General features: G+C 49.3%; 1 protein-coding gene across 7 annotated transcripts in view; it reads left to right on the forward strand.

Moving 5' to 3' along the window:
• The first annotated feature begins 672 nt into the window (after positions 1–672).
• Positions 673–12,410, forward strand: part of RASGRP2 (RAS guanyl releasing protein 2) — a 28,643-nt gene continuing 16,905 nt past the window's right edge. The window contains exons 1-6 of one of the 7 annotated variants that reach the window (XM_089483782.1): positions 673–776; positions 8,962–9,121; positions 9,383–9,485; positions 10,044–10,106; positions 11,220–11,351; positions 11,853–12,003. In XM_089483782.1, coding sequence (XP_089339908.1) covers positions 9,049–9,121; positions 9,383–9,485; positions 10,044–10,106; positions 11,220–11,351; positions 11,853–12,003 — 522 coding nt within the window. In that variant the 5' untranslated portion in view covers positions 673–776; positions 8,962–9,048. Of the gene's footprint in view, positions 777–2,528; positions 2,666–4,600; positions 4,812–6,145; positions 6,529–8,961; positions 9,122–9,382; positions 9,486–9,532; positions 9,584–10,043; positions 10,107–11,219; positions 11,352–11,852; positions 12,004–12,410 lie in introns of those variants that run through there. The other 6 variants (XM_089483783.1, XM_089483785.1, XM_089483786.1 and 3 more) reach the window with 6 other exon arrangements.

A 12,410-nucleotide genomic window follows, 5' to 3' on the forward strand; every position in this document is an offset into this window, starting at 1 on the left:
GAGCAACTCAAGTGGGATCGAGCTGCACCATTTCGACCGTGGAGATGCACCCTGGGTTTGTTGTGGTTGTTGTCATGTGCGCCCAAAGTCATTGTTTTTGACTTATGGCAACCCTATCCTTATGGGTTTGTCTTGGCCAGCTTTTTTCAGAGGGGGGTTGGCCATGGCCATCCTTGGAGGCCGAGAGAATGTGACTTGCCCAGATCATCCAGCCAGGCTTTTCTGCTCCACTGGAGACCCCAATCCCTGATCCCATTGTTGAGGGTTGTGCCAACTTAGTGCAAACCCAAACGCAAAGCTATCATGGGTGTTTCTTTTTTTCTTGGCCAGATTTGGTCCAGAGGGGGGGGGGGTTGCCATGGCTCTTTCCTCTGAGGCTGAGAGAGTGTGACTCAGGGTGGGCTTTTTCATGTTTCTGAAGCCCAAACTACCTTGGCTCTTGCCTTTTGTGGCTGGGCATCTCATGCGTAAAGATGCTCGATGCGTAAAGATGAGCAGCACTCTGCTCATGCTCAGGGGCACTCTGGAGGAGGGGGGCCTCTCTCTCCTCCTCTTAGCAAGCAGCAGCCAAACAGGAGAAGGGGGTGGGGAAGGGGAGGGCTCTTTGGGGGGCTCCCCTCCCTCTTCCCATCCCTCCCTCCCTCCCTCCTTCCCTCCTTCCTCCCTTCTTTCTTTCCTTCCCAGTGGCGCTAGAAGGCTGCGTTGCGCACAGAAAGGAGAGCAAACCAAGTAGAGAAGGAGCATCTTCCCTGGACTGGAGCTGCCCTGGATCTAGGGTGAGTGCTTTTTCTTGGGGGGATCTATTTTGGAGGGCTCAGTCATCCCCCTTTGCCCCTGTGCCACCCCTGGGTGCCCTCTCCATGCCTTGGAGAAAAGGCAAGAGTAGCCCTGGGCATGTTGCAGAGCTCTGGGTGCCAGGCATTGGAAGAGGCAAGAGTACCCCTGGGCATGTGCAGAGCACCCAACTGCTGGAGCTATGGGACCCTCATAGCATGGCCATGGGGACTGGAACCCCTTTTGGCTTCAAGTCCATTTTTGAGCATGGATGGGTGCCTAGATAGAGGAAGGGAGGCTGGAGGTTTACAAGGGCTCACTGGGGGTGGATAGACCAACAGCAAAGAGGGAAAGAGAGGGCTTCTGCCCATGTCCAGAGTTCTACAGAGGCACCTGTGGGAAGGTTTCCAAGGAAGCTGTGTCTTCCAGCTGGCCATGGAGTGAGCATGGAGTGGAGAAACAAGAGGAGACACTTCTTCCATCTCCCACATCTGCCTTTGGCCATGGAGACAAAGGTATTGGAGGTCTGGTGGACCCATAGACCTGGTCTCCCCAGTGCATGGGCTCAAGACATCCTCTTCCTTTGGATGGAGAAAAGAGAGAAGACCTGGCTTCTGCCTCCCACATCCACCCTTGGGCATGGAGCCAAAGGTGTTGGGGGTCAGGTGGACCCATAGACCTTGTCTCCCCAATGTGTGGCATTAGGATGTCCTCTTCTCTTGGATGGAGAAACAAGAGGAGACTCTTCTTCCACCTCCCACGTCTACCTTTGTCCATGGAGTCAAAAGTGGTGGTGGGTCAGGTGGACCATCAGACCTCCTCTCCCCAAAGCATGGGGTCAAAATGCCCTCTTCCCTTGGATGGAGAAACGAGAGAAGACCCAGCTTCTGCTTCCACATCTATCTTTGGCCATGGAGTCCAAGATGTTGGGAGTCAGGTGGACTCATAGACCTGTTCTCCTCAACGTGTGGGGTCAGGATGTCCTCTTCTACAGAATGGAAAAAACAAGAGAAGACTCTTCTTCTGGCTCCCACATCTACCTTTGGCCACCTTTGTGGGGGCCATGTGGACCCTCAGACCTGTTCTCCCCATTGTGTGAGGTCAGGATGTCCTCTTCTGCTGGACAGAGAAACAAGAGAGGACTCTTCTTCTGCCTCCTTGGCCATGGAGTCAAAGGTGTTGAGGGTCAGGTCGGACCTCCTCTTGTCCTCTCCTGCTGGATGGAGAAACAAGGGAAGACTCTTCTTCTGGTTCCCACATCTACCTTTGGCCATGTTGGGGTCAGGTGGACCCTTCTATCCCCAACGTGTGAGGCCAGGATATCCTTTTCCATGACCCTATGTGAACCATGCAATGTGTGAATGTCATTCGCTCATTTGGTGATGCCACGGTGGTGTGGCATGATGCTCATCATACCATTCTCTCATTTGCCGGAGTGACTTGATGCTTGCTCCATGCTACGTTGCCCCCGGTTGGTCATCTAGTTTTTGCAGCTGCCCCATAGAGAGGGCAGACTCCATGGACCACAAGTGTATGTGTATGTGGGTCATTATGAACCCTTTTGCCCATCCTTTGGACCAAAGAGGCTCCTCAGCCCACAACTCTTGCAGTGCGCCGATCATGCTATTTTAATTTTTAAAGAATGTTGGCGGCGCTTCCTGGCACATAAAGAAAGCTGCCTCCTATCATTGGGTTGTTCTTATTCTCTCTAGCTGTCTCTCTCTCTCTCTCTCTCTATGTGTGTGTGTTTATTTGAGCCTGGATGGGTGGTGTGCGAATTTGTGCGCCACTTTAGCCAGGGTGGGGTGGGCAAACAAGGCGATAAAAAGTCTGTGCATTGCAGCATGGAGCGTTGCACATGAAACCGCCGCATCTCGGGTGTGCACGAAGAGTGAGTATATTTGTGCCCGCACGAGTGCATGGGCAGTTATGCACAGGTCGAGTTGTGTGCAGAGGATGTTGTGCGAACCCCCCTGTCCCTTTTTTCCTCTCCCTCTGCATTTGTGAGTGTGTGGGCTTTTGCCTCCTTTTGCCTTTGTGTGCGGTGCCACCATGCGTCCCCGCCTGTGTGTTTGCTGTCTCCCTGCAGCACATCGGTCGCATGCGCCTGGGTTTTGTGTGTATCTGTATGTGTGGGGAGCGGAGCCGGTTGGCTTTTGTGCGTTTGCAGCAGCTGCTTGTGTTGATAAATGTTTGTGCCACACAATCTGCTGTGGGTCTATATTCACCCGCTGAGGTGGGTGGATATCTTTTGGGGAGGAAATGACATTTTGCAACGCTGTCGCTTGACGGATATTTTGCAAGGAGGCCCTTTTAGCATAGAGAGAAAAGAGACGATATTGCAATAAATTGAAATCAGTTTAGAGGCAATGGAAAGGTGCAAGGGACCTGCAAAAAGAGGTATCTCCATGGAGCCGTCTCCCTTGTGCTCAAAACCTCATTTAATTTTTGCTTTCCGGTAACAAGTCTACTAGGTTTTAAGTCCAAATCACAAAACGTAGGCATTCGCACACTTCCCTAAAAATAACTCTGCCAGGGGAATTAAAAAAAGATTCTGCCAATTCACCATTTCCGAACACAAAGGTCTGTTTTTAAAAGATTAATAATAATCTTTTTTTGCCCTGCAACACAGAAAGGCATTCCTAACTACATGCCAGGGTTTCTTGCGCTAGAAAATGATGCTGGAGGGATGGCAGCAGGGAACCGAACCTTAATGTTTCGATTGGTTTTCTTGCTAATCCTGTAATTCCTTCTCTCTCTGCAACACATATCCTTACAACAGTCCTGCAAGGTAGGATAGGCCTAGGAAAGGTAGCAGACCTAGGTTTACCCTGGGAGTGTTATGGAGTGTGCGATTTCAAACCGGATCCTAGTATATCGTAAGTCACTTGGAGACTTGTTTTGAGAGAGAGGTGGACGTAGCCAGTGTGGCGTAGTGGTCTGAGCATCGGACTCTGGAGACCAGGGTTCGAATCTGGCTTGGCCATGAAAACCCTCTGGGTGAGTCGCACTCTCTCAGCCTCAGAGGACGGCAAAGGCAAACTTCCTCTGAAGAAACGTGCCAAGAAAACCCTAGGATAGGTTTGCCGCAGGGTCACCGTAAATCGGAAATGACTTGAAGGCAAACAACACACACAGTAAATCAAATGAAATCAGTCGATTGATCAATCGGTTGTCCAACTGTCTAACCACTGTGTCACTTTGCCCACTATACCACTTTGCCCACTATACCACTTTGCTTATTGCGTGCCATGTCTTTACATGCAAGATAGCTTTCCATCCCATAACTATTAATTGCTCCCTCTATAAATCTATAAACTCTACAAAGCCGCCTTTAATCCCAGTTTGGGAGAAAGGCAGAATAGAGGAGTGGGAATTCAGTCCTTCCCAGTCGGCTCAGGCAAAAGCAAACCGCTGCAGCCTCTCCAAGCTTGTCTGTTTGACATCAGTAATGATTTTTGCCATCTTGACGTTGCTTGGCCATATAGGACTGAGCCGTGAGAGCTGCAACTGGGATCTATTACTCTGACTCTGAAGACCAGGGTTCGATTCCCAGTTCGGCCATGTAAACCTACTGGGTTAGCTTGGGCAAGTCACACTCTCTCAGCTTCAGAGGATAGCAATGGCAAACCTTCCTCTGAACAAAACCTGCTAAGAAAACAGGTTTGCCTTAGGCCTGGCCATATAAATCCACTGGGTGATAGGTTCACTTTAGGGTTGCTGTAAGTCGGAAATGACTTGAAGTCATGCGACAAGGATGCAATATTCAGCCAAGTGGCTTCGCGGCACAGCGCTGAACCTGTTTCCGGACTGCCGCAGGTTGTGGGACCATCCCGAAAAGATTCTCGTGGGCCTTGCCTTTCGACGGAGGAGATGTGGCTGGAAACCCCAGGCTGCAAAGGGGGCCTGTCTAGGATCAGCTGCCAGGCCTGAGTCATCCCCTGGCAAAAAACCCAAGTCCTTGCATGCCTTCCAAACATTCCTGGGCTGTTTCCCTCGCTTGCAACCGGGACGGAAAAAGAGAGCGTGCGGATGCGGTAGGGAACAAACCTCTTCCAATCCCTTTAAATTGGAAAGTTGTGGGAGCATGGGGCTGTCACTTTGCGCCATGGTTGCACCGGGGACGCACAAGTGTGCGCTTTTGGGTTGCTTTTTGCATTTGGAGAAGGCAGTCATGGGGTCTGAAAACTGGAGACCTACGTCTCCATGTTCCTCGGTTTGGTCCCAAACAGAAAAGTTTCTTGCCTGGTGAGGAGGGAGCAGAAGGTCGCTTGGCATAGACCCATGTATCCAAAAACAGACTTTGAGCCTTGCAAGGAGCCAAGAATTCTGATTTTTTTCCTCCCCGTTTTGGTAGTTTGAGTGAGAGAGTTTTGGGAAGAAAGTCCGAGGAAGGAGCGGAGACGAAATGGGAAGAAGTACCTGTCTTTCCAAGCCGTCCCGAGTCTTTCACACTACAGAGTTATAGCACTTTGATCCCGCTTTTAACTTTCGTGGCTCAGCCCTATGGAAGGTTAGGAGCTGGAGTGCAATGGCGGTATTTAGGATTCTCAGCCTAAGAACTCTAGTGCTTCTGAAAACTGGGTCGGGAATTAATATTGCTGCATTTGTTGTTCTGTGCTTTCGACTTGCGGCAACCCTAAGGTGAATTTATCATGGGGTTTTCTTGGCAAGGTTTGCTCAGAGGAGGTTTGCCATTGCCTTCCCCTGAGGCTGAGAGAGTGTGACTTGCCCAAGAGCACCCAGTGGGTTTCATAGCCTAGCAAGGAATCGAACCCAGGTCGCCAGAGTTGTAGTCCCAACACAAACCCACCACAAATTTTGTACAGAATACCTCCTTGGGGAGGATTCTGGGGGTCAGGGGATTCTGGGAGTTGCGATCCAACAAAAATCACACCCCCAGGCTCTGCCTCTTTCTATGTACTCCGTGGACAGAATATAGAAACAGGCAAAACTCTTTGCTGGGTCAGAGTAAAGACCTGTGTGGTCCAGATCCCATTCTCCGCAGAGACCCCAATGCGGGAACGACGAGGATATTTTGCTTGGTCCAAGAAAGGCATCTCTGTTTTGGGGATTTTGGACGTCGCTGTACTTTTCGATCGCAAAGTTTGCAATAGCCAGTTGGTTGTGGTTGCTTAGGTCTTGGAAGGACTCTCTTGAAACAGACAAGTGAGAACATTGTTCTAAGTGATGCTGATGAGGAATGACTTGTTCCCTTGCAAATGATTTTTAAAGTGGATTGGAGGAACTATGCCCCCCTGGGGCACCATTTTACATGCTGGCACCATCTGGGGCATGGATTAATGGCCTCAGTCAGCTGGATGACCAGGAGGGTTCCCCCGACCAAAAGAGCTGACCCAAGACACTGGGCTGCCTGATTCAAAGGGTCAAGATGGCACCTTGTCTCCATTTCATCCCTTCGTCTTCTTCTTGCCATGTTGGCTCTCGCCCCACTGTCAGTACAAATACCTTAAAAGAACAGCAGCAACAACAACAACCCCACAATATGCTTAAGTGCGTCACGTTGCCAGCCGGCGGTTCAGCTGCGAGTATCATATATTGGCACAAGGAGTGCCCAGGGGAAAGGATTTGCAGCCTGTTGTGTGGGGCCCAACCTGTGCCCATAATGTGTGGAGCAGCTGCCGTCCCGTTTTATAAAAATCAACTGGATAGACAGTGGACTTAAAAGTGGCATTGGGTGCCAAAAGTGGCGCTTGGCTCATCTCTCATGGATGTGGTTGCCAGATCTCAAAGGTGAGCATTGAGTTTCCACTTTCTGTGGGTCCTGGCAGGAGACCCAAATTCTCCACTTTTGGGGGGTCTCAGCTCTTTGAAAGAAGAAAGGGATGGGCACAAGTCTTCAACTTAGCTCCAATGGTTTGTAAAGCCTCGGCCTTGTTCCTGCTTCCAAATAAACCAGTTTGCGATCCGGATTGAGGGATCGGTTCGACAGCAGAGCATACCTCACACTACATTTGCCCTGATCGCATTTTCCTGTTGTAAGATAACCCACTTGTGGTTCACATTGACTAATGAATCGATTCAAAATGGACCTTCTTTGCGGGTCGCTGCTAAGAAATAGATTCTGATCCGCGTCTTGTTCACACTTGTGCCAAATTGATTTATTGCAAAAGGTGGAAAAATGAGCGTCCAAAAGACGCGTGTTCAATGGGTCCAGCGCAGGCCCCCCCCTCGCCAAAGTGCTTTGGCGATTCGGCTCAAGTGCAAACAAGGGTCATTTACACCACTTCAAACCGTTTAGCAAACCTGTTTATAACGTAGTGGGAATGAGGCCTTCATTGATTTCTTCTTGTTGCAACTTGCAAAAACATTCCTGGGACTATGGCTTTATGATGTGTTTACTTTGAGAGCCAGTGTGGCGCAATGTTTTGGGCGTTGGACTATGATACTGGAGACCGGGATTCGAATCCAAGTTCAGCCGTTGAAACCAACTGGGTGACCTAAGTCCTTCTGTCCCAGCCTCAGAGGATGGCCATGGTAAAGGCTTTCTGAAGGAGCTTGCAAAGAAAACCCTGCGATAGGTCCGCCTTAAAGGGTCGTCGTAAGTCGGAAACAACCGGAGGTCACACAGGGATGATGGGCATTGTAGTCTAGCTACATCTGGAAGTCGACATGATTCCTCCTCCCTTTGGATCATGGCATCTTCCGCTCCCTGCGGCTTCTCCGTTCAGCTCAGTATCTGGATGGAAAATGGATGTTCTTTTTTGTCACTCGGAATATATTTAAACTAGCAGTTTGGGTCCAATGCAGTCAATGTCCAATTTAGGAGCGGCAAAAAAGGAGCCGCTTGCTTTTGCCTTAAATGTGCACGGAGGAGGCTGATGCGATGAACTCAGACATGTGCGGCTCCTGCGCTTGTTTCGGAGAGCCGGGCTTTCGTAGCCCCTCTTGCTCCAAGTAGAAAAATGTCCAAATTCTTTTGAACAGCCGAACTGTTAAAAGCGCACCTCCGGGTTCAGCTTCCCATTAAAGAGAGGAAAGAGAACAAAGCCCCGAAGGGTCAAAAGAGAAGAGACAGAGTGGGATTGGGAGCATGACAGTTCTCTGCAAAAGGCAACTGGATTGTTCCAGGAGCGCATGTTAAGTTGCAGCCGTTTAATCCTTGGATGGCAGAATGAGTGAAGGTTTAATTGGAGTTTCTTTGCACCTTCCAGGACTTCGACTCTAGAATCCATCACGGCAAGAACAGATAGTTTAATTTCAAACTCTTCTTCTCGACAGACAGAATGATAAGGTTGGAAGGGATCCCTGAGGGTCAGCTATTCCAACCCCCGCCATGCTGGGATATGCAACTAAAAGATGCCCATCCAACATAGACAGCATTTTTGCATTGCATTAGCAAGGCAGAAAGAGAACGGAAATCTCTTGCTAAGGGAACTTAATTCCCCCTGCCTTAAAGTACCCACTTTTTCTTCTTCATACAATGAAACTATTTGGGTGTGATGTTTTGCAGACTCCGGTATTAAAATAGCTTGTTGGTTTTGGAGTCTGCGTTATCACTTTTGCACATAAATGCGGCACGCGAAGCTTCTTGTTGCTGCAGAATGTTTTCTTTCCTACTTGAGTAAAGTTAGGCATGCTTACTTACGAGTGAATTTCACTATTTCCCCTGGAACTATCTCTGTAGTGGTTTCAGCGTTGGAGGGTTCGAATCCTGGCTCGGCCATGGAGCTTGGGCAAGTCACACTCTCTCGGCCACAGAGGATGTCCATGGCAAGAAGAGGTTTGCCAAGAAGCAGTGCTACTGAGTTGTGGTGTCCGTAGTGCAGTGCGTTGTGGTGTCCATAGTGCAATGCCACTGCATTGTGGTGCCCATAGTTCAGAGCCACTGCATTGTGCCATCCTTACAACAGTGCCACTGTGTTGTGCTGTCCTTAGTGCAGTGCCATTGCATTGTATGACGTAGTGCAGTAGTGCTTTTGGCAGCTATTTGGCCTTCTCCATCAGAGAGCATGGGTGCCCCAAACAACTACAAATCCCATGGAGGCATGATAGTTGAAGCAGTATCAAACCTCATTAATTCTGCCATGCAGATGCAGCCCAAGAGGGAACTGAAAAGCTAATCCTTGGGGATCATTGCCAAGTGGAGCAGTTCCTCCAACCAGCATGGACTCTTTAACCAGAGACTCTCTCATGTTTAGTAACATTCTTGTCTTGTTCATTTAGGTTTCAACCGCCCTGGGGATTATCTCTTGGCCAACTCCAGCGATAGAGTTGTGTGCCTCTTTCAGGTGACCGAATCGGCACCCTAAAATGTCTTGCACCCTTGATTTGGAGAAAGGGTGCACTGTTGATGAACTTCTCCATGGCTGTATTGAAGGCTTTGGTAAGTGGAACAGAAGGGGGCTTTAGTATTTGTTATGGGATGTGGGGTGACCCACAAGCGGGCATATATCAGGGTTGTGAATTTCAAGCCCTTGATCATCTTTGGGGTATGTGCCTGAGACCCATGTGCAAAGAATGATATACCTTTTCAAACAGAGCAGTGAGAGGCTGTCTTTTGGACGGCAGAGTATTGCAACTGTCATCCCAAAAAGCCTTGTTGGGCAAAAATTATTGAGACACTTATTTTGTCATCTCTTTGCAGATGATGAAGGCAAAGTTCGAGACCCCCAGTTGGTTCGCATGTTTCTTATGATGCACCCCTGGTACATCCCTTCTTCGGAGCTGGCAGCCAAGTTGCTGCAGATATATCCTTCTTTTGCATCACCGATGTGGCCTATCTTTCTTCCCAGTCTGTGTCTTTCTATCAATGGCTTCTCCCAGCTTGCCCCAGTGGCAACTTCCAGTATCCCCAACCAGTGCCGCCACTAGGGCAGGTGTCAACCCAGTGCCAGATAACACATGCCAGCATCCCCAGGCTGCCTGGCACCCATATTCCCAGTTACCCCAGTCTGCCAGTTAAACCACGTCTTCTGTGGTGGAGGTGGGATGCTGCTGGGCAAGTCTTGGGAAAGTCACACTCTCTCAGCCTCAGAGGAAAATTGGCTCTGAACAAATTTTGTCAAGAAAGTCAGTTTGATTTAGGGTTGCCACATATTGGAAACAACTTGAAGACTGCAGATTGCAACCAAAACATCCGGAGGGCTATACCCGCGCTTGGTTTAAGGCATGCCAAAATGCTTTCCAAATAGATTAAACTGCTGAAATGTGAGCACTTTTGTTCTCTGCTTTGTTGGATGTTTCCCAGCTTTAAAACCTTGCACGGTTCCCTGCCTTTTTGCTTTCTCCTTAACTCTGCCCTGAACTTACCAGGAATCGGACGGGTCAGAAAACAGTTCCCTCCAGATCAAAACATGCCACTTGGTCAGGTAAGCCTTGGAACGATACAGGGATTCTGAAGCCGATGATAAAGGCCTTAAATGATTTTGGGTGGGAGGGTTGGGCAGTTTTTGGAGGGTGCCAAGAAAACCCCACAATAGGCTAGCTTTAGTCAAAATGACTTGAAGGCACAACAACGCACACTGTTGCCGTAAGGGCAAAGGTCTTCTAATTTTGCTTTTTCCAACATCAACCCCGGCGAGCGACAGAGATCTGTTCTCCTGTCAATCGGGGTGGAGCAGATCAACGTTTCCACCAGTGATCTCTGACAGTCAGAAGCGGGATCCCTGTTGTAATTTCTCCTTGACTCCTTGCTGGTGCCAGCCTTCTGTGCCCTGACTGATAGGAGAACAGATTGATAGGAAAACAGCGGATGATGCCCAGTAAAGCAGTATCAGGAGTAGGGAATGCCAGGTTAGGAAATGCTGCTTCACTAAGTAGCTGATTTAGGATCTCAGCTGGTATTGGGATGTTAAGCAAATGCAAACAGAGCCTGAACTGTCCCTAGAAGCCAAGACGACTAAGTGAAGGTTGTCAAACTTTGGTCCTATCATGAGAAGACAGAACTCCTTAGAAATAACGCTTGGAGAGGCAGAAGAAAAAGAGGAAAAGTGTATTATAGATGGATGGACTAAATCAAGGAAGACATGGTCCTGAGTTTGCAAGACCTGAGTAGGCCTTCTGAGTTTGCAAGACCTCAGTAGGGCTTCTAAGTTTGCAAGATCTGAGTAGGGTGGCTTGGAGATCTCATGAGGTCTCTCCATCATGGGATCTCCATAAGTCAAAATCAACTTGACGGCAGTTGACAACAACAACAGTAACCATTGCAAGGGGCTACTGGAACCAATTTGAAAGGCTGTTTCTGGAGGTGTCCCAAGACAGGCAGTTCACCTTTTCTTTTGCCCAGTCTGGATGGGTCAAGGATTTTTTCAAACAGCCTTCATAAGACCTAGAGGTTCAGTTGAGGGACACCATCTTGTCTTCCTGGGGTCACTCTTGGTGCACCAGTGGTTTTGATTCGGAGAGGTGAGGTGGCTCTTGGATAGAGGCTGGATTTTCTCCTCCGGCTTCACCACTGACCGTCTCACTCCTGCTCCTCTCAGATACTGGATCTCGGCGTTCCCGGCAGAATTCGATCTCAACCCCGAATTGGCCGAGCAGATCAAGGAACTGAAGGAACTTCTGGGCCGGGAAGGGCACGAACGTCACAGCAGCCTCATTGACATAGAGAGCGTGTAGGTAAACTGCGGGGACGTGTCCCCCCTTCCCCTACAACCAGATCTTGGGGAGGTTCCTTTCTTGGACTGCTTCTCCCACAATACCCCAGCCGGCATTATGGCTGTTGCATTCTGGGAGCTGACATTCAAATAGGTCTGCCTGTGACTGTACTTCCCATCCTCCCGGTGCTTCGGATGGTTTTCTTGATGCTTATATGCTCCGATCGGGGGACTGGTCTCCGATGAATGTTTTTCCAGTCCCTCAGAGACTATAAATCCCATCTGTCTCGCCCCAAAGCAGGCAAAGTCCTCACATTATGGGAGCTACAGTACCAAAATGCAATTTTTCCAAGCTCTGGTGTGATATTCCTGCAAGCTGCCCAGCAAATTGTAACCAGATCATGTGCCAGTCTTTACCTCCGACCACCTTTTGCTTTGCCAACCAGCTAGTCTGGCCAATGCCATCTCCTTTTTGCATGCCTCCCCACGAAAATGCTCCCCTCTTCTGTGCCCTCCTAGACCGACCTACAAGTGGAAGAGGCAGGTCACGCAACGTCAGACAGTGGCGCAGAAGAAGCGCAAGACGTCCCTACTTTTTGACCACCTGGAGTCCGGGGAGCTGGCCGAACACTTGACTCACCTGGAGTACCATTCCTTCAGCAAGATTCTGGTGAGGATGGGGATGGCAGCCATCGTGCGTTTGGTGCATGCAAGCGGATCAAGATGCGCTAGAAAGTTTTGCACTTCCGTTTCACATCTCCTTAACTTGCTTTTTCCTTCTGCATCCAGTGTTGGTCCCATTGGCTTCCCTATGTAATTCAGTGGGCCCTTGGTGTCTGCTGGGCTTTGGTTCCAGGATCCCCCCATGGATACCAAATTCCATGGATGCTCAAGTCCCATTAAATACAATGGCATAGTCATATGGTGTCCCTTATATATATAAAATGGTGTAGTAAAATGGTGTCCCTTATACAAGATGACAAAACCAAGCTTTGCTTTTTGGAATATATACTGGCCCCTTGGTATTTACTCGGCTTTGGTTCCAGGACCTCTCTGTGGATCCCAAAATCCATGGAT

This window comes from Sceloporus occidentalis, unplaced genomic scaffold (genome assembly GCF_023333645.1).
Source record: "Sceloporus occidentalis isolate IW3139 unplaced genomic scaffold, rSceOcc1.0.p SCAF_20, whole genome shotgun sequence".
Lineage (NCBI taxonomy): Eukaryota > Metazoa > Chordata > Lepidosauria > Squamata > Phrynosomatidae > Sceloporus > Sceloporus occidentalis.